The following is a 25,453-nucleotide window of genomic DNA, read 5'->3' as shown; positions in this document are numbered from 1 at the left end:
CAGCTCTTTGGTCTTGGCCATAGTGGAGTTTGGAGTGTGACTGTTTGAGGTTGTGGACAGGTGTCTTTTATACTGATAACAAGTTCAAACAGGTGCCATTAATACAGGTAACGAGTGGAGGACAGAGGAGCCTCTTAAAGAAGAAGTTACAGGTCTGTGAGAGCCAGAAATCTTGCTTGTTTGTAGGTGACCAAATACTTATTTTCCACCATAATTTGCAAATAAATTCATTAAAAATCCTACAATGTGATTTTCTGGATTTTCTTTTCTCATTTTGTCTGTCATAGTTGAAGTGTACCTATTATGAAAATTACAGGTCTCTCTCATCTTTTTAAGTGGGAGAACTTGCACAATTGGTGGCTGACTAAATACTTTTTTGCCCCACTGTAACTGCTTGATCATTTATCTTTTAGGCCTCCTATTTCCTCTCACTTGTTTCACATCCCTTTTCACAGCCCATTTTTATTTAATGGTGTTTATGTTTAATAGCTGCATCAGACAGCAGCCACTCACTGCCCTTTTCCAGCCAAATCAAGGTAAAGAAAGAGGGAAAGGCCAAATTAATTCCATCCAGCGAGAGGTCAGATAGACAGACAGAGAGTACATAGCAATGCCTTTTCCCCAGTAGGCAGTGGGAGATACGATGCTAATAAGATCATAAGAGAAGAGGAGAGGCCGCACCCCCGGGACGACCATAAAGAGTTTCAGTATATATTTTTTAAAGAAAAGCCCTGAAAAAATGATGATGTCTGCTTTGAAATGCATTAATAATCGGGAGTGGACTGTTTTGTTCTAGGATATGAAATAGGGTTGAAATTCCCTAGTCTTGGGGAGGGCAGGCGTGGGCGAGAAGGGGGTGGTGGTGGGGAGTTGGGGCCTTAGAGAGATTTAAAGGAAAGACAGAGGGTGGAATGAGAAGTGTGTTGGTGTGAATGAGGTTGAGGAGGCTTCTTCCTGCTGCTCATTCCATCTGCTTTCTGTCCAGGTGTACAGGGCAGGGGGAAGAGAAGACAGGAAGAGGCTCTCATTATTTCTGGTTTACGTTTTCTCTTAATGGAATGCTCTGGATGGTGGTGGGTGTTTGAACCCTCTGCATGTCTCCCATGTTCCTCCCTCCGTGATAATTCCTGTTCTCTAACAAAGATGCCTCTGACTCACTCTCAGGAAGAGAGAAGGAATATGAGGAATATTTGAACAAATAACAGTTATCTTAGAGCATGATGAAAAATACTTGAAAGCTTTGTCTTTCTCTCCGCTTTTATCCTAATTGGAAATTCATTGAATACCTAATGAAATGAAAACGGAAGGATGTGTGCCATTTTTCTCCCTTTCTTATATAATACATCAGAACATTTTGGTGTTGTGCTGAGTTTGTAATACAGTAGAATCCTTATTATTAAAGTGTAATATAATTATAATACTTTGTAATTGGAAAATGCATTGCGGTGTATAATGAAGTGCAGTCTCAAGCAGATTTTCTGCCCCTTTTGATGTATGAAGGTCAGACGTCAGCATTCCCGCTGCCTAATCTCTCTGTATATACATATAGGCAACGGCTCTGGGCTGTTTCCATACTGAAGACCTGGCCCACTGTCTACCATAGGGGAAATACCTGTTTGTCATCACAAATACTTAATTCACTTAAATTCATTTTAGTAACTTGGCTGTAATCTTGGTAAGGTATTACAAATTAGATTATCCTTATTGGATTGTTTATTTGGTTTCAGTCCTAATCAATGCATTTTTATTTACTTTCATTACATTTTGGCACATCGTCAAGTGTTATGATCCAGATATCTGTAGGACTAGTACTTTATATGGAGACAGATGGCCGAGGTCCCTATAGTTGGTTGGTTGGATTGACTGAGTGATTGATGTAAATAATAGATTGGCTCATCCATCCTCCAGTAGTTGTGAGGATCCAGGGAGAGAGCTTCAGGGCTCGGCCATGTGTCGATGTCACTGAGAGGCAGGCAGGCAGGACGCCCGGACAGACTGGGATTTCATTGTGACTGAGCATGTGCGGCTGGCTGGTGGTTTCAGTGTTGTGACAGGCTAAGGCAGGCGGGTGGCCAGCCCAGGGGAAGCGGTCGATCAGGTCGGTCAGACCTATTTTCTGACTGACTTCCTCTGTGAGGGGAGATGGGCCGGGTGAGGTGGCACTGACCAGGACAGAGAAGGTGACCCTGGGGAGGGAGTATAGGTACTGTAGGCAGAGCAGCAGGTCAGAACTGAGCCACTGACCAGGACAGAGAAGGTGACCCTGGGGAGGGAGTATAGGTACTGTAGGCAGAGCAGCAGGTCAAAACTGAGCCACTGACCAGGACAGAGAAGGTGACCATGGGGAGGGAGTATAGGTACTGTAGGCAGAGCAGCAGGTCAGAACTGAGCCACTGACCAGGACAGAGAAGGTGACCCTGGGGAGGGAGTATAGGTACTGTAGGCAGAGCAGCAGGTCAGAACTGAGCCACTGACCAGGACAGAGAAGGTGACCCTGGGGAGGGAGTATAGGTACTGTAGGCAGAGCAGCAGGTCAGAACTGAGCCACTGACCAGTCAGTCCACCTAGAGGGAGATGGAGCCTCTAGTAAGCCCATCATCACTCTGTGTTTGACTGTCTGGACACAGGCCTGGTTCTGTTTCAACCCAACACTGAAACCTCTTCAGCAGCAGCCCAATGGTTGAACTTCAGGTTAGTATGGCTCTAAAGCACTCTTCACTGGGCTGGCAACCTGGCACTCTCACTAAGCAAACAGTAGATGGGCTCTACTCTTCCCTGCCTGAATAGCCAGCCAGGTCCACCTAAAGCGCTGTAATGGCTGTGTGTGAAAAGGGTTTGCTGGGAATGGTTTTAAACGGTGGAGAGCTCTGAAGAGGCCGACTGTCGGACAGATAACACCTAACAGCCTGCCGTTAAAAGGTTGACTGTGCTGTGCTGGAATGGAGGTGTCCTATTGTCGGCCCAATTTCAGCTAATCCACCACGCCTGATTGTTTGCTGAAGTGCACATTTGGGGTGGACATTCATTAGTCCTCCACTGGAGGTTTATACCATGATTTCCTTTATTTTTGTCTTTTTCAACATTTTTTTAATTTTTTTTTATTTTTTACATGGGCTATCATTTATAATTTCCCCAAGCTACTGAATCTCATCTACTCTGGCTTAATTTAGACCGTCCTCCCAACATCAGAGTGCATATCCTATTTTTTGGGGACGCTTACAAATAACATGGAGCATCTCAATGTGAAAGCATTATCCAAATTGCAGTTGGTAAATGTTGCGTTAGATTTATTTTGGTACCCCATCTGCAACAGCCTCAGTACCCAGACACAGTCTCTGCCCCCCCTCCCCTCCGGCCTGTGCTTTGATGTGGGCTATCAGTGAGCCCCATCGCCCCCGTCCCCCCCGCCACGCTCCCAGCCCCTCCGTGTCAGCACCTTTTGAAGTAGCCTATGTGCACTTCCAAATATCATTTTTAATAAGGAGTCATTATCATTTAGATTTCTTGCTGAATGAGAAGAGTGACCTCTGGTATTTATCTGGTGGTGGGGGTCATGGTGATGATGTGTGAATGGTGCTGTGGTGGTGGCAGGCAGACAGATATGGCTCATTGACATTAAGCCAAAATGCTTACTATGTCCATTCTGGGAAGATTGGGTGGAAGCCACTTATATGGGGAGCTGTATACGGTGGCAGTCATTCACATCTCTTTTCTGTCTGGAAATCAGAATATCTTCTCTAGCAGTTCCCTGAGCAAGTCAGTTTGGGTCTAAGCACTCTGGTCTGCATACTAGTAGTTAAGTAAATCAGTAGTTATTTAGAACGTACTGTAGATATAGCTTGTTGGAGATGCGTGTGTGTACGTACGTGTGTAGTGGTGGGGAGACTTATTATGAAGCTCACCTCCCTGAATAATGGCATTACAGAGCAGGTTGGGGGACTGGCCTTGGTTGTGTTGGGCTGTGTAAGGCAGGGAGGGTAGCAGCTGCGCCCTCACACACAAGGCTCCTCTAATTTGGCAGAGCTCACCATGGACTCCCTCCACCTCCTTGAAGGAGAGTCTCAAGAACTAATATCATCCTATTTTTATCAGGCAGTGAGTGAGCGGAGAGAAGTCCCAAGGCCCTGACAGGACAAAGAGCCTCTCCACATGCCTCCCTCTTTAATATCTTTCTGTGGACCAGGTCGCAATTAGCATGTTAATGAAGGGATCTGAAACCTCTAAAGATCAAGACAATAGGAGTCCTTTCTGGGCGCCTGAAGATAACAAATAACCTTTAATGGAAATTACCTGATGAAATGTACAGTGTTTATCGTGTGAAATACTCATTTTTAAGAGTAATCTACGAAACGCTGGCGTTAATCTTTTTCTTTATGCTTTTGAGCCCCTGCCTGCCTCTAGCTTATTTTGGTTAATTACATTGAGGACACTTTATGCTTGTCTCTTTTAAAAACGTCTTGCGGTTATCTGCGTATTCTCCCTGCCCTACTTGATGTTGGTGCATGCTGGCTAAGCTGTGAGAGGATCATTTAGGAGCCCTGGTGCTGCAGCTTTGTCACAGCGGTGAGAGATCAAAGAGACCCCTAATGCTCAGATTCAGGAAGAAGAATACCAAAATCACACTGGTCTCCTGGCCAGGCCTGGTGTTGGTAGCATTGGGTCAAACTCAAGATAATGAGGAGTGTTACAGCCCCTTTAAAATCACACAGCTTTTCACACATGTACATGATGCAGTGGGAACCTGCTGGACTGGGCTGACCCTGTGTAGGAGTAGAGGGTTAGTATTAGTACAGGTGGTAATATAATAATATATGCCATTTAGCAGACGCTTTTATCCAAAGTGACTTAGTCATGTGTGCAGACATTTTACATATGGGTGGTCCCGGGAATCGAACCCACCATTTTGGTGTTGCAAGCGCCATGCTCTACCAACTGAGCTCCAGAGGTGGTAGAGGCAACAACAAGGCAGACAGACAGGCCCAGCCTCTCTCTACTCCTCTCATCTACCACTCTCCTCCCTATCTCCTCTCCATCTCCTCCTCCCCTCCTCTCCTCTCTCCTCCCCCCTATCTCCTCTCCTCTCTCCTCCCCCCTATCTCCTCACCTCCTTCTCTCCATCATTTCTCCCCATAATTTCTCCTCATCCTCCTCCCCATCTCCTCTCCTCCCTTTCTCTTCTCTTCCTCCCCATCTTCTCACCTCCTCCTCCCTATCTCCTCTCCTCCTCCCTATCTCCTCTCCTCCCCATCTCCTCTCCTCCTCCCTATCTCTCCTCTTCCCCATCTCCTCTCCTCCTTCCTATCTCCTCCTCCTCCCCATCTCCTCTCCTCCCTCCCTCTCTATCTCCTCTCCTCCCTATCTCCTGTCCTCCTCCCTATCTCCTGTCCTCCTCCCTATCTCCTCTACTCCTCCCTATCTCCTCTCCTCCTCCCTGTCTACTCTCCTCCTCCCTATCTGCTCTCCTCCTCCCTATTTGCTCTCCTCCCTATCTCCTCTATCTCTTCCTGTCTCTTACTACTAGCTCAGTGTTTTCCTCTTTATTCTCTCTGTCAGTCCCATGCCAGTTGTATGGATTTCTAATATCTGTGCATGGACATGGTTGTGTGTATGACTCTGCTTATAAGAAATAACCTTTAACCTTTGGTAACCTTGTTCATATCAATCAGGGTACATAATGTAGTTCTTATACAAAATGTACATTGAATGCGTGCGTGAGAGAGGGGTTTGTACACCCACATTTCCATGGAACTGAATTCATCAGATATCTTCCCAGTTTAGCCCTGGCAGGTAAGACCTCACACAGATGTCAGGCGAGGTAAAGCTGCCCCTGTAATATTGCTAGGAGGCGGGAATAAAACGGTGTGAATTATCTGTCAAAGCATCAGCCCAGTGAGCTGTGTGGCCAGTTCATTAAACTGCTGACAGTACCATTAATATTAGTGTGCCTTTAAAACCCCAGCAACAAATCAGAACCACCCAGGGAGATGTGAGGTGGTTCAGCTTTTAGAGGGGAGTGATCTGAATTGTAATGGGCTGTAGGAGGATCGGTGGTGGAGGTCTATAATAAAGTCTCGTTTAAAACCTCTTTTTGGAAATGGGAATTATATAGCACTGCTGGCATTATAGAAAGCAAATGAGATCGACATCTCATGAGATACCGGAATGAATGTTTATCATCATGCCAAGCATTAGGCTAAAATGTCCCTGATGCATAACTTCTTGCCTAATTATGATATTGAAGAAAACAACTCCTGGACTTTCCATCACATTTAGACAGTGTGTGCATTTGATGGTTGCCACATAATATTTTTCTGTGATACAAATTTCCAGTAAACTAAAGGATGATAAGTAACCTGCACCAAAAGATAGCCTATTCTTGTGTTTGCTTTTCATATTCGATGCGAAAACTTACCAGCATACTTTTAGGGCATGGAGATTATTGTATGCTGCGTGTATACAGAACGAAATGCATTTTTCATGTGAAAAACAGGACGCAAATGTGTTGCTTTGATGTTAGCCATAAAACCATTTTTTTTAAGGATGAATACTTTGGATGTACACAGAGTGGTGTGACAGTTGTAGAGAGCTCTCACCGTTGCTGTCCAGCAGTGCCTGGGTCCACGCATTTACCATGTATCCTCCCATCACTCTGTCTACCAGAGTAGCTTTTACTCTCCTCTGAGGAGGGAGAGATGCCTCTTGTTCTCTTTACGACAGATTTTTAATACTGTTCCTCTCCGACTACATTTGTAGAGAGCAAATGCTTTGATGAAATATGGGACAAACAATACACATCATGTTTTTCATCTGTATTAGTATAGCCTTGAAATGGACTCTACAACATATCATTTATCTGATATAGTCCTGTACTTGCTTTTGGACTGTCTAAAAAAAACACATTGCTTTCAAAATATTTATTCCATCCAGTATCTTGGTGAATTTACATTAAATAAAATAAGTTATGACATTAATTTGATAAGCAACTGAGGAGTATATAAATGGACATCCAGGGAAAATTAAATCTGAATTATATTCGCTGACACTTACCATGCTGTGTCAACTGGCTGGTAATAAAGAACAGGACATGCATTTTATCTGTGTAACATTGTTTGATTACACTGTATCTTCTGCCACAAAAATGTAATCTTGTACCTGAAATTGGCTCATCTCCTTTGAGCCCTCTTGATAGTTCGACATGTGAGTGCAAACTGTATTGTATTTGGTGTTTTACTGTAATAGACGACTTTGATGTTCAGTTGCTTCTGGGGACTTTCAATAGGCTTTGTGTTTTAGTTTAGTGCTGCAGACTTCCAATAATATGAAAATGAATCTCTGTTTATTTCCTTTCTTGAAATAATATCTTTCTGACATGATCGGCAAAAATAGTAGTGGAATCCTTGCTTTCACCTAACCTACTGTGGGAAATTGGTGATTACCTCAAGGAAAGCTGGATGGATGGAAGGAAAGAAGTAAGAAAGGAAGGAGGTAAACATAGATCAAATCAGGCCTGTGTTTATCTTGTATCAGGTGGAGGAGCGTGAAGCCCAGGTCCAGGAGCTGCAGGACACCATCACAGAGCTGCACCAGGAGATGACCAGGAAGGACCAGGACAAGCTGACACAGCTGCAGGAGCTCCACCAGCTGGAGAGCAGGGTGAAGCAGCTCACTGACCAGGTAGGGCTGGGGAACTATTACCACCCAAACAGGTCTAGTTCAGGACTGGCCTATTCTGTTGGGAAATACTTGCCCACTTCTGGTCAAGATCAAATATAACTAGTAAATCAAATTGTTAACCTCATTTAACCACTTTTAATTGCATTTTAAACACACTATTGACTGAGTATGCAATTGCTTTATCAGCGTAATGAAACCAGCATTGGTCTAATCTACAGTGTATGACACAGTTGTACTTGTAACCCATTGGTGTGGTACAGTGAATGATGTGCTGTGTGGTTGTCTTGATGGCAGGTCAGGAGCTCTGAGGAGACCATTGGCCAGCTGAGACAGGAGGTGGCTGTTAGAGTGGGCATCAGCAGCGCTACCCTGTCTGGGGACGTGAGTACAGCAGGGAAAGTGGGTTAAAGCACAGTGTTCATGCATATACTATACATGTACTGTTATACGTTCCACAGGACATGATCTACTACCTGACCTACGTTGTATATAGGCTGTGAGGTCTAACAATGCATCAGTGAACATATAATGAACTTGGATCCACTCTGGGCTTTTCAAGTCTTACATTTTCATCCATATGTAATTTCTCTGTGCACACAAATGCGTTACTAGGTGATAGAAATGTAAGCTAGTCCTATAAAGTTCCAGTTATATTGTGTTCATTTTCTCTATTCTAAGACTCATTAACATTTCATCAGTCATCCTGTTGTTATTAACATTCCTGTACAAGCCTACGCATTCACACATAAATCACATTAAACCCTCATTTCCAGATGAATGCGTCCGTACATGGTGACTCAGTCTCTCACACGGTCTGTCTGTATGGTCTGTCTGTATGGTCTGTCTGTATGGTCTGTCTGTGTGTTGTCATGGGTTGGAGATCATGATTGCCCAGTAGAGCTGGAGATCTTTGAGACCAGTGTTTGTTGAGAAGGGCTCTAATGATGGCACATGTGGCCTGGGTTCTGATGGCCCCAAGGTGGGAGCCAGGGTCAGCCTGAATAGCAGCTCTGTCTGTCCCCCTCTCTCCACCTATCTCTTGACGTCTCGACACATCTGGCAGGCAGCCCAGAGACAATGATGGGAGTCAATTAACTTTAATCAAATCAAATCAAATGTATTTATATAGCCCTTCGTACATCAGCTGATATTTCAAAGTGCTGTACAGAAACCCAGCCTAAAACCCCAAACAGCAAGCAATGCAGGTGGAGAAGCACGGTGGCTAGGAAAAACTCCCTAGAAAGGCCAAAACCTAGGAAGAAACCTAGAGAGAAACCAGGCTATGAGGGGTGGCCAGTCCTCTTCTGGCTGTGCCGGGTGGAGATTATAACAGAACATGGCCAAGATGTTCAAATGTTCATAAATGACTAGCATGGTCAAATAATAATAATCACAGTAGTTATCGAGGGTGCAGCAAGTCAGCACCTCAGGAGTAAATGTCAGTTGGCTTTTCACATCCGGTGAACAGGTCAGGGTTCCATAGCCGCAGGCAGAACAGTTGAAACTGGAGCAGCAGCAAGGCCAGGTGGACTGGGGACAGCAAGGAGTCATCATGCCAGGTAGTCCTGACGCATGGTCCTAGGGCTCAGGTCCTCCGAGAGAGAGAAAGAAAGAGAGAAAGAGAGAATTAGAGAGAGCATATGTAACGGCAGCCTTCCCTCTCTTCACGAGAAGAGAGGGTGTAACAGGGATCGGACCAACACGCAGCGTAGCCAGTGCTCAACATGTTTAATAAAACGAAACTGTGAACACTTACAACGATACAAAATAACAAAATGTGGCAAACCGATACAGCCCTATCTGGTGCAGAGAAAACAAAGACGGGAAACAACCACCCACAATCCCCAACACAAAACAAGCCACCTATATATGATTCCCAATCAGAGACAACACAAAACACCTGCCTCTGATTGAGAACCATATTAGGCCAAACATAGAAACAGACAAACTAGACACACAACATAGAATGCCCACCCAGCTCACGTCCTGACCAACACTAAAACAAGCAAAACACACAAGAACTATGGTCAGAACGTGACAGCATACTTAAATTCACACAGGACACCGGATAAGACAGGAGAAGTCCTCCAGATATAACAAACTGACCCTAGCCCCCCACACATAAACTACTGCAGCATAAATACTGGAGGCTGAGACAGGAGGGGTCAGGAGACACTGTGGCCCCATCCGATGATACCCCCTCTAATCAATTGTAATATTGTGCAATTTTAATCCGGCAGTAATTCTGTAAAATAACCTTATAATTTCTGGATGGGATTGGATCGCAATTACGTGTGCAGCAGCAGAAAAAGGCAGAGAGTTTAAGTAGGGAACTGTGCAGGTCCCTGGAAAGAGGGCTTTTTAGAGTTCCTTTTGTTTGCATTTAATATGGAAATTGTGAGAAAATAATGAGACAACTTCTCCTCATTGCTTATTGAATTTGGGAGGTCAGGTACAATGAGTTCTGTGTAATTATGGACATAGCCTCAGAGATGTTAGGTAGATTGGCCTATTAGTCCTCAGGGATGGTAGGTAGATTGGCCTATTAGTCCTCAGAGATGGTAGGTAGATTGGCCTATTAGTCCTCAGAGATGGTAGGTAGATTGGCCTATTAGTCCTCAGAGATGGTAGGTGGATTGATAGGTACTTTTTTTTCTCTCTGGTGGATTTTGACCTTCAAATCATCCAAATGTTAGTTAGAACCTTTTTGGTTGAATTGGTTGAATTGGCTTGTTGATTGGTTGAATTGGCTTGTTGATTAGTCAGGCATCCCTGGTGGGCTCACAGAGCACTGACTGGTATCCTGTTTGGCTGCGTGGGGGTGAAGGAGGAAACAGCCTCATAGCTAGATGGTAGAGAATAGTGGGAACCGTAGAAAACATATGTAAATGAGAGAAATGTTCCTGTCATGTATTTGGTGTTTTAGTGAAACAACATTGTCTTTGTGTACGAGTGGATATCTTTGTGTAAGAGTGGATGTATTTGGTGTTGAAACAGAATATTCTAACACTGAAGGAATCTATGGGATTCCTGACCATGTTCTCCATCACTGCTGCCTTTTCCTCTCTTCTCCTCTTCTCCTCACCTCTCATCCCTTTTCCTTCTCTCTTTCCCTCTCTCAATGTGAAGGAAATGCATTGGAAAGGAGAGCCAAAGTCACACAACATTAGTTTGGTAGTGGCTGCCGCTGCAGAAAGCCATTACTCTTCCTTGACAGTATCATAGAGAACGGTGGAGCTGGGTCGCGCCTAGCCCCTCGCTCTCCCTCGCCATGCGCCACTCGCAGGAAATTGCCTCATACTTCAGCGGGCAGGAAGGTGACACGTCGGCGACACCCACGCATGTGTCACTTTCAGGGCCTGGGTGGGAGCGGGCTCCAGTGCCACAGACAAGCGCTGCCTGGGGAGCAGTAGAGGAGAGCTGCCCAGGGGAGGCTGGCTGAGCTGGGGTCTGGACACGCAGGGAACCACGCTGGATTTAGAGGAGGGGCGGAGGAGGGGTAGAACTAGTTACCAATAAATTAGGTCTTAACCTCCCTAACTTTCTTTGGCCACTAGTATTTGACCTGATTGAACCAATCTACTGCACAAAAGGACTGGGTGGTAATGGAGAGTTGTGGCGTTGAGCTAGCCAGTTCTAGAGTGTGTTGCAGTAGATGGGATATTTGCAGCGCGCGCTGTCTATTATTTGATGAATTCTGACTCCTACAAAGAGGATAGTTAGGTGCCCCACTGGGGGGATGGACGGAGGGATGCAGCAGGATCCAGGGAAAGTGCTAGGTGGTGGGCTTCTCTGTGGCTGGTTTCAGCCTACAGTCTGGAGCATAAGGGCTGTTCTGTCCGCTGCCACCCGTATGGGGAGCAGTAATGAAAGGAGAGGTTAAGGAGGAGAGTGAAGTGGTCTCGCTCGACAATAAATCCTATGTAGTAGGGGATGCTATTGGACCCCACTCCTAGAACACCTTTAGGGGCGCTGAAAAGGGACAGGCGTACGCACACTTACCCAGACACACACGCTCACACACACACACACACGCTATGCCTGTTAAGAGCTGTTGTGCCTCATCTATGAAAGAGATTGAGCTAATGAAAATTTGGTCTCATGTTTTGTGGAGAGCATTCCCTGAAAAAGGCGAGGAATCTAATTTCTCACTCAATACATTAGCTTCTTTGTGTCATACGTTTGACTAAAATGTTGTTTATGAGTTGATTTGACTATTATTTGAAAATGTAGACATAATTTTAACAAAACTAAAGTCTTTATCAGTTCTGAAGCCACAGGCACTGATGCAGGTGTGGTATACATACCAGCTGCTGGGTTGGCCATTGTTTTCAGATGAGACATGTACATTGTGCTGTTTGAGAGGGAATAGAAAGCTTTATGCTGTTCCATCTCCTCCCGACACCACACTGTGCAGACCTCTCCAGAGGACCAATGTTTATTGCCATTCTAAAGCAGGCTTTGTTGTGATTGTGTGTGCTCTCCGTCCCCTTCTCCTTGTTTCCACTCTTCTTTCATTTTGTGCAGGGCTGGGGGGATTGCTCTGTGCTGCGGCTCTGTGATTAGAGAGAGGGAGAGGCAGAGTGCTTCTCAGCAGGACTCTGTTTTATATTCATCAAAAGAGCTGCCTTTGATTTGCTCCCTCTGACGTGTGACAGCGGCGCGGCTGCAGCACCACACAGCCGCCGAGGAAATCGTGCACTTATCACCCCTCCCTCCTCCTCCCTCTCCTCCTCTGTTCTCCTCACCCTCCTTTACCAGCAGTACCCCCATCCCCAATACTACTACCCCCCCAACACCGTACTCCCCATCACTCCCCCCACAGCCCAACCTTCGGGCCGCCTGTCCGTCTTATTAATTTCTCTATTGTTGTTAATATTGCCTCTTTTCACTCAAAAGGCAGACTTTCTTCAAGGTCACTCTGAAAAGATTTGCCCTCCCCATCTCTTCCTCTCCTCAGAATAGTTACCCGGAGTAGAGCCTGTGGACTGACGGCCAGCAGAGAGAGAAGGGGGGGGGGTAGAGGGAGGGAGAGAGGGGGGGGGGAGAGAGAGGGAAGGGAAGAGGGAGAGAGGGAGCGCTCTAAGTATGGATGATGGGTGGTGATGAGAAGCTCATCAAGGCCCTGTCTGTCTGAATAGGACGATGTCCATTTCCATGGGAGGGAAACAGGCTGTTGTTGATTACAGAACAGTATTGAATAAGTTGTTTTCCCTGTTGATTGCGGTATATGAATGTGACCATTCAGTCACTGCTGCCTACATAGAATTACAATTCCATTACGGTTGCCTTCTTTGTCTTGCTGACGTCCAGTGGCCACCCTGCTGTACAGACTCCCTCATTATCCAGATGATATAACATCTGGGTTGGAGAAAAGGCCAGGTAATGTCCTGGGATGGTGGAGGCTCAGGTTAACCCAGATAAAGGTTAACCTGAGATAAAGTCCTGTCCTGTAGCCTAGAGGAGCATCTCTCACCCTGTCTCTATGACCTTCAGCTCTGTGTCAGTAGTAGCTCAGACGAGGCCTCTGTAGTTTCCTATGTGTTTACACAGGAGCCCACCCTATTACCACCCTCAACTAGCAGATCAGTCAATTCTGCACAGTTTCTGATGGCTCAGACTAAAATCACATACACACGCACACACTAGCTCTTCTCTCCAAACACTGCCCCCCTCTGCACCACGCCAGGGCCGAGCAGGACACACACACCTGTGTTTGAACAGGGCCCCTCTGTGCCGCAGAGACCAGCCTGGTTATTAACGGTGTCAATTATTAAAGCAATTTCAAACTCTGCAAACAGTGGCAGAGAGAGGCGAGCAGACGCAGGAACGTGTGTGTGGACGTGTGTGAGATCCATGGGGAGGGAGGGAGAGACATACTGAGGCCGTTTGCCTGCTGCTTTGTCCCTGCAGTGGCCCAGCTAACAAGGTCACATACACCCAAGGTTAGCTCGGAGGGAGGGGAACATGCTTGGGTAATATTTCATCTTCTCCTTGGTTCCACAAGCCTCTTATGTACGCCACACACACACATACAGGCACGCATACTTGCAAACATACTCACTTCCCAGTAACTGGAAATTGAAAGGTGTCCAATTGATGTTGTGCATGTACAGCAGCAGAATGAAATGCAAACTGAAGCAGTGTTCTCTGGCGCTCACTGATCTCTCCTTGCCGTTTGACGATCCCCCATACTTCACGGCTCATGTCGCATTTGATAGTGACTCCTCCATGTTAGAGTTCATATACTGGATTATATACACAGGGTTAAATGTATGCCACAGTCTCGGGGTCCTCTGGAGTGCGGGATACGTAAGTGAACATTCAGCTGCATATTGTAGCTGACGTCAAATCTAATTTTAATTGTCACATGCTTCGTAAACAACAAATTATATGCTTACTTACGGGTCCTTCCCAACAATGCAGAATACATTAAAGAATTATTATAATTATATAAAAAAATTATAACACAACGAATAAATACACATTGAGCAATGATAGCTTGGCTATATACACATGGTACCAGTACTGAGTTCATGTGCAGGGGTATGAGGAAATTGAGGTAGATATGTACAGTTCAAGTCGGAAGTTTACATACACCTTAGCCAAATACATTTAAACTCAGTTTTTCACAATTCCTGAAATTTAATCCTTGTAAAAATTCCCTGTCTTAGGTCAGTTAGGAACACCACTTTATTTTAAGAATGTGAAATGTCAGAATAATAGTAGAGAATGATTTATTTCAGCTTTCATTTCTTTCATCACATTCCCAGTGGGTCAGAAGTTTACATACACTCAATTAGTATTTGGTAGCATTGCCTTTAAATTGTTTAACTTGGGTCAAACGTTTCAGGTAGCCTTCGACAAGCTTCCCTCAATAAGTTGGGTGAATTTTGACCCATTCCTCCTGACAGAGCTGGTGTAACTGAGTTAGGTTTGTAGGCCTCCTTGCTCCCACACGCTTTTTCAGTTCTGCCCACAACTCTTCTATAGGATTGAGGTCAGAGCTTTGTGATGGCCTCTCCAATACCTTGACTTTGTTGTCCTTAAGCCATTTTGCCACAACTTAGAAGTATGCTTGGGGTCAATGTCCATTTGGAAGACCCATTTGCGACCAAGCTTTAACTTCCTGACTGATGTCTTGAGATGTTGCTTCAATATATCCACATCATTTTACTTCTTCATGATGCCATCTATTTTGTGAAGTGCACCAGACCCTCCTGCAGCAAAGCACCCCCACAACATGATGCTGCCACCCCCGTGCTTCACGGTTGGGATGGTGTTCTTCGGCTTGCAAGCTTCCATCCTTTTTCCTCCAAACATAATGATGGTTATGATGGCCAAACAGTTCTATTTTTGTTTCATCAGACCAGAGGACATTTCTCCAAAAAGTACGATCTTTGTCCCCATGTGCAGTTGCAAACCGTAGTCTGTCTTTTTTATGGCGGTTTTGGAGCAGTGGCTTCTTCCTTGCTGAGCAGCCTTTCAGGTTATGTCGATATAGGAATCGTTTTACTGTGGATATAGATACCTTTGTACCTGTTTCCTCCAGCATCTTCACAAGGTCCTTTGCTGTTGTTCTGGGATTGATTTTCACTTTTCGCACCAAAGTACGTTCATCTCTAGGAGACGCGTCTCCTTCTTGAGCGGTATGACGGCTGCGTGGTCCCATGGTGTTTATACTAGCGTACTATTGTTTGTACAAGTGAACGTGGTACCTTCAGGCGTTTGGAAATGACTCCCAAGGAGGAACCAGACTTGTGGAGGTCTACAATTTTTTTTCAGAGGTCTTGGCTGATTTATTTTGATTTTGCCCTGATGTCAAGCGAAGAGGCACTGAGTTTGAAGGTAGGCCTTGAAATAAATCCACAGGTACACCTCCAATTTACTCAAATGATGGCAATTAGCCTATCAGAAGCTTCTAAAGCCATGACATAATTTTCTGGAATTTTCGAAGCTGTTTAAAGGCACAGTCAACTTAGTGTATGTAAACTTCTGACCCACTGGAATTGTGATACAGTGAATTATAAGTGAAATTATCTGTCTGTGAACAATTGTTGGGAAAATTACTTGTGTCATGCACAAAGTAGATGTCCTTACCGACTTGCCAAAACTATAGTTTGTTAACAAGACATTTGTGGAGTGGTTAAAAACAAGTTTTAATGCCTCCAACTTAAGTGTATGTAAACTTCCGTGTTCAACTGTACATATAGATAGGGGTAAAGTGACTAGGCAACAGGATCGATAATAGACTGTAATTGCAGTGTATGTCATGTCATGGGTGTGTAAGTGTTTGTGTGCTGACAGTGAGCCTGTGTGTACTTGTTATGTGTGAGTGAGTGTGTGCGTATGTGTTTTGAGTGTCAGTGTAAGTATGTGTGAGTGTGTGGGTGGGTAGAGTCCAGTATGTGTGTGCATGAAGTCAAAAAGAGTTAGTGCAAAAAGGGTCAATGCAGATGGTCCTGGTATCTATTTGGTGAACTATTTAGCAGTCTTATGGCTTGGGGTTGGAAGCAGTTACATTTACATTTACATTTAAGTCATTTAGCAGACGCTCTTATCCAGAGCGACTTACAAATTGGTGCATTCACCTTATGACATCCAGTGGAACAGCCACTTTACAATAGTGCATCTAAATCTTTTAAGGGGGGGGGGGGGGGGTGAGAAGGATTACTTTATCCTATCCTAGGTATTCCTTTTGGTCCCTTTATCCTATCTGGAGCCTTTTGGTCCCAGACTTAGCGTTCCGGTACTGTTTGCTGTGCGGTAGCAGAGAGAACAGTCTATGACTTGGGTGTCTGGAGTATTTGAGAATTTTTAGGCCTTCCTATGACACCGCCTGGTATAGAGGTCCTGGATGGCAGGGAGTTTGGCTCCAGTGATGTACTGGGCTGTACGCATTACCCTTTGTAGCACCTTGTGGTCTGATGCCAAGCAGTTGCCATACAAAGCTGTGATGCAGCCAGTCAAGATGCTCTTAACAGTTCAGCTGTATAACTTTTTGAGACTATGGGCCCATGCCAAATCTTTTCAGCCTCCTGAAGGAGAAGAGGCGTTGTCGTGCCCTCTTCACGACTGTGTTGGTGTGTTTGGACCATTATAGGTCCTTAGTGAAGAGGACACCAAGGAACTTTAAGCTCTAGACCCGCTCCACTACAGCCCCGTCGATGTGAATAGGGGGCGTGTTCATGTTCAGCCCTCCGTTTCCTGTAGTCCACGATAAGCTTCTTTGTCTTGCCCACGTTGAGGGAGATGTTGTTGTGCTGGCACCACACTGCCAGGTCTCTGAGATCCTCCCTATAGGCTGTCTCATTGTCGTTGGTAATCAGACCGTCAGACCGTCATGTCATTGCCAAACTTGGTTACATTATTTTATCTCCTCTTCTTCTCCTGTGTTGTGTTTGAGTCAAGCCTCACCCCTGAAAACAAAGCTTACTGTAGGTCCTTTAGTATTAACTCTCACATCTTGTTGCTCAGAGGGCCGATGCGGAACCGACAGACACAGTAGAAGGACTGCAAAGTAATACAATGGGAGATACAGTGTAGGCTATTGATGCCACACGCATGTAGAGCTTTCCATGTTTAGATAACTTCTAGGAGAGAATGTTAGTTTCAGGCTGCACAGCTCACATCTCCAGGGGAAAGGTAGTTGGATGGCAGTTTGAATGGTGTTTAATAGGAGCCTAATGACCGTCTGATGGCCCTCCTGTCTGGGTCACATCAGGCTGTTCAAGGTGAGTGCTCCAGACCCCACTGTCTGTCTCTGCGTCTCTCTGTACATGCATGATGATGCATTTGATCAGAACACATCTCCCTAATGGTCTCTCAGTGAGCTGCCAGCATTCTACAGAGCACTCAAGAAGCCCTTGTCCCTGTCATTTCAGATGTTCACTTGCCCCACTAAGCATAGGTAGCCAGTCACCCCCTGTTCGCCCCCTGCTCTTGACAGAAAGAAAGAGGGAGATGAGAGAGAAAGAGGGAGGGAAAGGGAGTATTAAACCCTGCAACGCTGCACTTTGTGTCAGAGAGGGAACGTCTTCCTTCTGCTCCACTGTAATCTCTGAAGCCGTGCCATGGGGTGTCAGTGTTAAGTTGATACCGAGCTTTGGGCTACTGTGGACCTCTACTTCTGAAGCTCTACTGTAGGGCCTAAACCCCATAATCCAGCTCAAAGGCATACGCTTGGGTTAGTTATGTGTATATGTGCTGGAGATTGACTGGCTCTTTTCTGAGAGACGTTTTCTCTCTCCTCTTTCCTCCTCTGTTGTTCCCCCACGTTCCTGAGGCTGGCTCGTTGGCCCTGCAGGACCCCCACAAGGCTGCATGATTCAAGCGTTTATCCTCCCACCCCTCCATGTCTCTCGCTGGGGAGAAAGCAGGAAGCGGGGATAGTAGCAGCTCATCCTCAGGGCTCCACTGTCTGCTGCCCCAGAGGCCCTGTGGCCTTCTGCACATTTCTATGGAAACACTGACTGGCTATTTCTGTAGCTGATCTGACAGCAACCATCCTGTCTGGTTCTCTGTACATTATGTAGCTTTGTGTACTATATAAAGAGCCATATACAGTGCATTCGGGAAAGTATTCAGACCCCTTCCCTTTTTCCACATTTTGTTACGTTACGGCCTTATTCTAAAATGTTTTTTTTTTTTTTTAAACGTCATCAATCTACACACAATACCCTATAATGACAAGTCGAAAACAGGTTTGTAGAAATGTTTGCTTATTTACATAAGGATTCAGACCGTTTGCTATAAGAATCGAAATTGAGCTCAGGTGCTTCCTGTTTCCATTGATCATCCTTGAGATTTTTCTACAACTTGATTGGAGTTCACCTGAGGTAAATTCAATTGATTGGACATCATTTGGAAAGGCACACACCTGTCTATATAAGGCCCCACAGTTGACAGTGCATTTCAGAGCAAAAACCAAGCAAGGAATTGTGTGTAGAGCTCCGAGACAGGATTGTGTCGAGGCACAGATCTGGGAAAAGGGAACAAAAAAATTCTGCAGCATTGAAGGTCCCCAAGAACCCAGTGGTTTCCATCATTCTTAAATGGAAGAAGTTTGAAACCACCAAGATTCTTCCTAGAGCTGGCTGCCCATACAAACTGAGCAATCAGGGGAGAAGGGCCTTGGTCAGGGAGGTGACCAAGAACCCGATGGTCACTCTGACAGAGCTCCAGTTCCTCTGTCGAGATGGGAGAAACTTCCAGAAGGACAATCATCTCTGCCACACTCCACCAATCAGGCCTTTATGGTAGAGTGGTCAGACGGAAGCCACTCCTCAGTAAAAGGCACATGGCAGCTTGCTTGGAGTTTGCCAAGAGGCACCTAAAGAACTCTCAGACCATGAGAAACAAGATTCTCTGGTCTGATGAAACTAAGATTGAACTCTTTAGCCCGAATGCCAAGTGGCACATCTGGAAGAAACCTGGCACCATCCCTACGGTGAAGCATGGTGGTGGCAGAATCATGCTGTGGGGATGTTTTTCAGCGGCAGGGACTGGGAGACTCGTCAGGATCAAGGGAAAGATGAACAGAGAAAAGTACAGAGAGATCCTTGATGAAAACCTGCTCCAGAGCGCACAAGACCTGAGACTGGGGTGAAGGTTCACCTTCCAACAGGACAACGACCCTAAGCACATAGCCAACGCAATGCAGGAGTGGCTTCGGGACAGGTCTCTGAATGTCCTTGAGAGGCCCAGCCAGAGCCCGGACTTGAATCTGATCGAACATCTCTGGAGAGACCTGAAAATGCAGTGACGCTCCCCATCCAACCTGACAGAGCTTGAGAGGATCTGCAGAGAATGGGAGAAACTCCCCAAATACAGCTTGTAGCATCATATATATTTTTTTTTAAATACATTTGATTCTAAAAACCTGTCTTTGCTTTGTTATTATGGGGTATTGTGTGTAGATTGATGAGGGGAAAAACAATTTAATCCATTTTAGAATAAGGCTGTAACGTAACAGAATGTGGAAAAAGTCAAGGGGTCTTAACACTTTCCGAATGCACTGTAACGGAATGGAACACAGGACAAAAGAGACATAAGATAGTTATATGGTGTGTTTTTAGTGATGGCAAATGAAGGACGGATATTTTATTTGCAAATGTAGGGACTCAGCCCTTATCCATCTGCTAAGCCCAGCCATTTTATCTCCACATCTACCCTTCCTCCATCTCCTGCAGCACCACCTGTGTCTTTGAGTCTCGTCTTCACTATAGGACAGAGCCTCTTATCAGTGTAACTACAGCAAAGCAAATCACGTTGAGAGAGATGTTAGTAGCTCATTTTGTTTGTTTTCGTTTTAAGGGCATATTGTTTTATTTATAGTGGTTTTCTGTATTATTAAGAGAAGAGTTTGTTGTGAATCGCTGTCGTGTCATTGGTTTATCTTTGTGAGTATGCTTCGATGTTGTCTGCTCTCCCTCCCTGGCCCTGTGAAGTCAGACTTTTTGATAGGGCTCTTGACACAGCAAGCACTTGGCAGCAGACTCCTTTTGTTCTCGCAGGGAAAGGTGCTGTAGGCATTCCAAAGCAATAAACAGGAAAAGCTATCAAATTCAATATTTCTCAGCAGATGAAGAACCAGACATGTATTTGTACACTTGGCATGCAGCGAGATCCCTCCTGGCTCCTGGATATGATACAAAAAAAGTAAACATGTAATATTAGCGTTAAAGTAGGGGAACATTATCTGGCAGACACCACACCAGGCCTAATCTTATCAGTGACACCAACACATATCAGGTTGGATCTCTTAATTTAGCAGAATTGAACAGATCACGATAAGTCCCTGGGAAGGAAGAAATTCTGTCCCTGCCTTAGAGTGGCTTTGGGGGAGCCAGCCAACTGGAAGCAATTATTTGCTTTTGGTCAGCGTTTGGGCTATCTGCTGGGATTAGCTGAGGTACTGCTGATCTGGGAGCTGGTCGAGCGTGATGTGGTTACACCTGACTGGGCACTCTGAGCTGAGATAGGCTTGGCTAAAGTCAACTGGCATGGGATGCAATGGGCTGAGCCAGGCTGGGTTGGGCTAGACTTTGCTGGGTTGGGCTATACTTGGCTGGGTTGGACTAGACTTGGCTAGGTTGCTTGGGCTGGACCTCATTGAACTCAGGAGCTCAGCAGCCTGTGCCTGCTACGTTCCACATCACCAACAGAGTCTCAGGCTCGGTGGAGCTTTTGAGGTGAGCCTCTTTATAATGGAGATATACTCGCTGGTGATAGGAAGAGATGAGTACTATTTAACTGGGCAGTATTGTATGGGGCGAAAATGTGTTCATGTGTGACTACAAACGAATGTGTTTTGTGTGTGTGTGATTATTTACAGATTTGGGTAAATGTGAGGGTTCTGAGTGTGTGTGTGCATGTGGTGTGGTGAGTGTGTGTCTGGCTGCGTCCATCTGAGGGGTCTGGCTGTGGACGTGATTGTGTTTTGATGAGGTCTCAGTGGTGCGCCCCGCTCTGGTCTTGTTGAGATGCTTGGTGCCTTGCATTCCCATCGCTTTCCCAATTTGACAGCTGATGGGATCTCAGATGGAATGCCAGTGTGAATTGCCCGTGATATTCATAACAACAATTTATCTTCTCCACCCCTCGCTTTCAGCAATTCCTCCCTCCTGCCTGCACACCCCTCTCCCTCCTTCCTACCCCATTCCCTCCTCTCTCTGTCTTTCTCTCTTTCTCTCTTTATCAATCTTTTCCCCTCTCCCCCACTCTCTCTCTACCCCTCTCTGTCTCTGACTGTCTCTCTCTCTTAGTTCAGGTGCCCTCCCGGTCCTTTAGCAGGGTTAACAGGCAAACCTTTAAGTCTCTATAACCACCCACAACACATGCCCTGGACCAACTCTTATGTACCAGTGTGGAGAATAGTGGGTTAGCCAGTGTGGAGAATAGTGGGTTAGCCAGTGTGGAGAATAGTGGGTTAGCCAGTGTGGAGAATAGTGGGTTAGCCAGTGTGGAGAATAGTGGGTTAGCCAGTGTGGAGAACAGTGGGTTAGCCAGTGTGGAGAATAGTGAGTTAGCCAGTGTGAGAAGCCAGTAAGAACACACACTCTTACACACAGTTCATCATTGCTCTAAAATGGCTACTGTGTCCAGTGCTAAGCACCAATACACACCACTAATCCCTCTATTTTCTGGTGCCTGCTTCAGAGAGAGAGAAGGAGGAAGAGAAAGCGCAGGAGAAAGAGAGTAGAGAGAGTGAGAGAAGGGAGAGAGAGAGCAGGAGAAAGAGAGTAGAGAGAGTGAGAGAAGGGAGAGAGAGAGCAGGAGAAAGAGAGTAGAGAGAGAGAGAGCAGGAGAAAGAGAGTAGAGAGAGAGAGCATGTGATTGAGACGAGCCATTGAATCAGACATGGCTCTGTGGTGCAGAATTGTTATATTGGGATTCTTTGTAGACGATCTCCTTTCTCCTGTGGTCAGTATGGGCAGTTTGATTTACTATCAGAGATTGTTTCATACTGATGGAGGGTGTTGGAAGAAAATTGTGGAACAAACACCTGACTGAAGGCGGGACAAAACCTAAATAAAAAAACATGATCATTTTTAAAATAATCTAACAAAAACCGAACTGACCTCAAAAACTCACTAATCTCTCAGCACTATCAGACAGATCAGTGCAGACGTCCGAGTTGAATCAACAGATCACATCACATATTTTAGCACATATTTTACTTCCTGCTTTGCTCTTATGGGTACACTCACAATGGCCGCCAGTCCACCCATTATGCCATCATTGACTTGAATGGGGATGCCCGTTCTATTCATTCTATTTATATGGCAGCACATGCAGTCAGGAGCGGAGGAGAGGAGAAAATGTGCGTCCCAACTGTGCTATTCAAACGTTAATTACGTTGACTGCGGTTATTTGGCTGGCGAATTACCGTCATCCAAAATTCCATGACCATCACAGCCCTAGTGTGAGTGCATGAGTATATGTGTGTGCCGTAGACTACAGCGATGTGCATGGAGAGTAATGGATATAAAGTACCTCATAGAGATAGCTCCCTAATCTGATTCCTCCTGAAGCTGTGGGCTTGCCATGATTTGTTTGGCTGGCCTGGGCTCTGTATGCACATCATGCAGAGTGGGCTTGATTTGCAGCGCTCCAGAATGATCCCACTCGGCATTACAGAGAGAGAGACAGAGATATTTGTTTACTAGAGAGTGCAGAGAGCGTGCCGGAGGAGGCTGGTAAAGAAGCACCCTTCAGTCCAGTGGGTGGGGCTGATCTATCTCGCTCTGACTTGTGCACTTTGAGAGACATTTCTCGTAACGGGCCACTCGCTCATCCTTATCACCAGCAGCCCCCTGGAAACTTTCCAAAACTCTGTCCGATGCACCACAGCGGTGACACACGGCCCAGCACTCGGCACGCCACCTCCACGGCACGCCGCTCCTCGCCACGCCAACCCCCATGATGCGTCATTCACCGCCAGGCCCATTTACATCCATTTATCTGACTGCGTCAACATGGGTACAGTGTGGGAACAGTTGTGTTTATCTGCTCCTCATATATCATCATACTGTGGGGATTTATATTCATCAGCTTCTTTCGAGAGTGTAACTGTTATGCTATTATTATTGCATTGGAAATGCACTCTGTGGTAAGAATTCCCTCAGTCCAGGATGATTTTAATCTGAAAAATGAAGGGGGAAAAACCTGAATTGCAAGATAATGTATGAAATGTTTTTTCTGTGGTTGCATTGTGAGTGTAGCCGGTCTTTATCTAAAAGCTTCAAGAAGCAAACAAAAGGAAAATGGTGTGATTGTATGCTCTTTTCAGCAGTCCTTTGTTTCATAAAGTAATCATAAATATAGGACTCAAGTCAATTACACAGATTATCTCCCAGTTGAAATGACAGTCCCTTTGCAGACTACATCTCCAGTCACATTACATAATGTCGATTACATAATGAATGTCACGTATTTTCTCTACCTTATTGACGGGCTTCCAGGCACCCGCTGAACTGCCTGACAACATTCACATTAATACCACATTATCTGGAAGAATTCCTAAATATATTTATCAGCTTAAAACATGTAGATGGTATTTAAACAATCTAATTATAGGAAGGTCCACTAATCACTGTGTATTGTTCATGCACTGTCAATGCAAATTCATTGAGGAGAATGTGGGCTTTAGTATTATGTATGTTTCCATAAACTGCTTTTCCCTGAGCAAACCAATGCTGTTATATTATTCATCAGCCAGACACTGTACCAAATATCCCTGCAGCAAAATGGAGGTGCGGCAGCCACAGCAGCAGGCAGGCAGGAGACACTTAGTCACATGGACAGAGCAGGAGCAATAGCAGCTCCTCCAATTCAGCTGGGAATTGACTCTGGGTGACAATGGAATTCATTTCCAAAGGCTTGTGTGTATGTGTGTGTGTGTGTGTGTGTGTGTGTGTGTGTGTGTGTGTGTGTGTGTGTGTGTGTGTGTGTGTGTGTGTGTGTGTGTGTGTGTGTGTGTGTGTGTGTGTGTGTGTGTGTGTGTGTGGTGACAGGGCTGTGGTAATGAGGCTCGGCAGCAGCCCGCTTTAGTATTAAAGGCACAACTCCCTTCCTCTACAGGCAGTAAAGCAATGCCGGGACTCAGTGAAATGTTTACAGCGCTGTGGTTGGCTCCTGCAGCCAGGCCGTGGAGGATATTACTGCAGCTCGCCACTAATCACTCATCCCTGCCCACCAATCAGGACTCTGCCCCCTCCACCTCCACAACAACGCTCCTAAAGCACCGCATCACAAGGACACTTTTAATGCCTTCCCACTATGCTTAGAATGATTAGCCCTATTTAAGTATTTTTCCATTATTCATTATTTGCATCAGGAACCCATAAACACGCCGGGTTCTGATTCAGTCTGTAGCTTTTGACACTGTTGAAGGTTGGCTTAGGTGAGAAGTTTGCCTGGAGGTCTGGGAGGAAGGTTCCAGAGGTGTTTAGGAGGGACAGTGGGGTCATAGGGAGGGAGCCAGGAGGTGTGAAACCTGAATAATAAAACCGACTTAACAGAGTTACACAGTCACAGCTCTGCATACATCACCTCAATGACAAAATAGGATTTATTCACCATTCAAGTGGGAAGATTTTCTTTGGCACAAGCTATCAACTTGACTTTTTTTTGAAGAATGCCAGTATGGCTGTTGGAGTGTAAAGTGACTTTAAGTTTTTTTCCCTCCTTTTTATCAGGGCTTGGTTATGCTTGTGGTTGGTGACTCCCCATGTTATTACGAACCAGTAGTGAGTGCCAGTTTATCCTAAGCCAGTGCAGCTGGTGGGGTCTGATTTGAACTCCATTCTGATTCTGGTGGGGATTGCCGTCACACACAATCATCACATTGGATTAAAAGTTGTTGTGATTTTAAGTACTCAACTCCCTTGCCAAAATCAATAAAGCGAGTCAATAGCTGGACCCAGCGCTGCGTTCCTGCTTCCCACCAGCAAAGCTGTGCTACGCTGCTATGGAAGCCTGCCTTTCCTGCCTCCACAGTCACACCCTACCAAAGACAGGTTCTCAAACCCACTAAGGCCCCATCTCATTTGGACTTTTCATTATTTCTCCTTAGTTGAGTCTATATCAGATCGTTGAGATACGCTGTAGTGTCCAGCATATTTAGGTACATTTATCATCATTGATAAGAGTTTTTGTACAATATAGTTTGACATATGTAGGCTATTCTGTGTTCTGTGTTCTGTTAAGTCCATGTCCCTTACTGACCGTTGTCTCTCACAATAGCCTAAGAAATCTTTGCTTCCACAAAAGACAA

General features: G+C 45.4%; 1 protein-coding gene across 2 annotated transcripts in view; it reads left to right on the top strand.

The window, feature by feature from the left end:
• Positions 1–25,453, top strand: part of LOC139563119 (polyamine-modulated factor 1-binding protein 1) — a 193,787-nt gene that overhangs the window by 75,603 nt on the left and 92,731 nt on the right. For both annotated transcript variants that reach the window (XM_071381411.1, XM_071381410.1), the window contains exons 6-7: positions 7,528–7,674; positions 7,969–8,055. In XM_071381411.1, the coding sequence (XP_071237512.1) occupies positions 7,528–7,674; positions 7,969–8,055 (234 nt within the window). The remainder of the gene's footprint in view (positions 1–7,527; positions 7,675–7,968; positions 8,056–25,453) is intronic.

Source organism: Salvelinus alpinus, chromosome 33 (genome assembly GCF_045679555.1).
Source record: "Salvelinus alpinus chromosome 33, SLU_Salpinus.1, whole genome shotgun sequence".
NCBI lineage: Eukaryota > Metazoa > Chordata > Actinopteri > Salmoniformes > Salmonidae > Salvelinus > Salvelinus alpinus.
The sequence above is the reverse complement of the archived record's forward strand: the minus strand, read 5'-3'. Positions and strand labels throughout refer to the sequence as shown.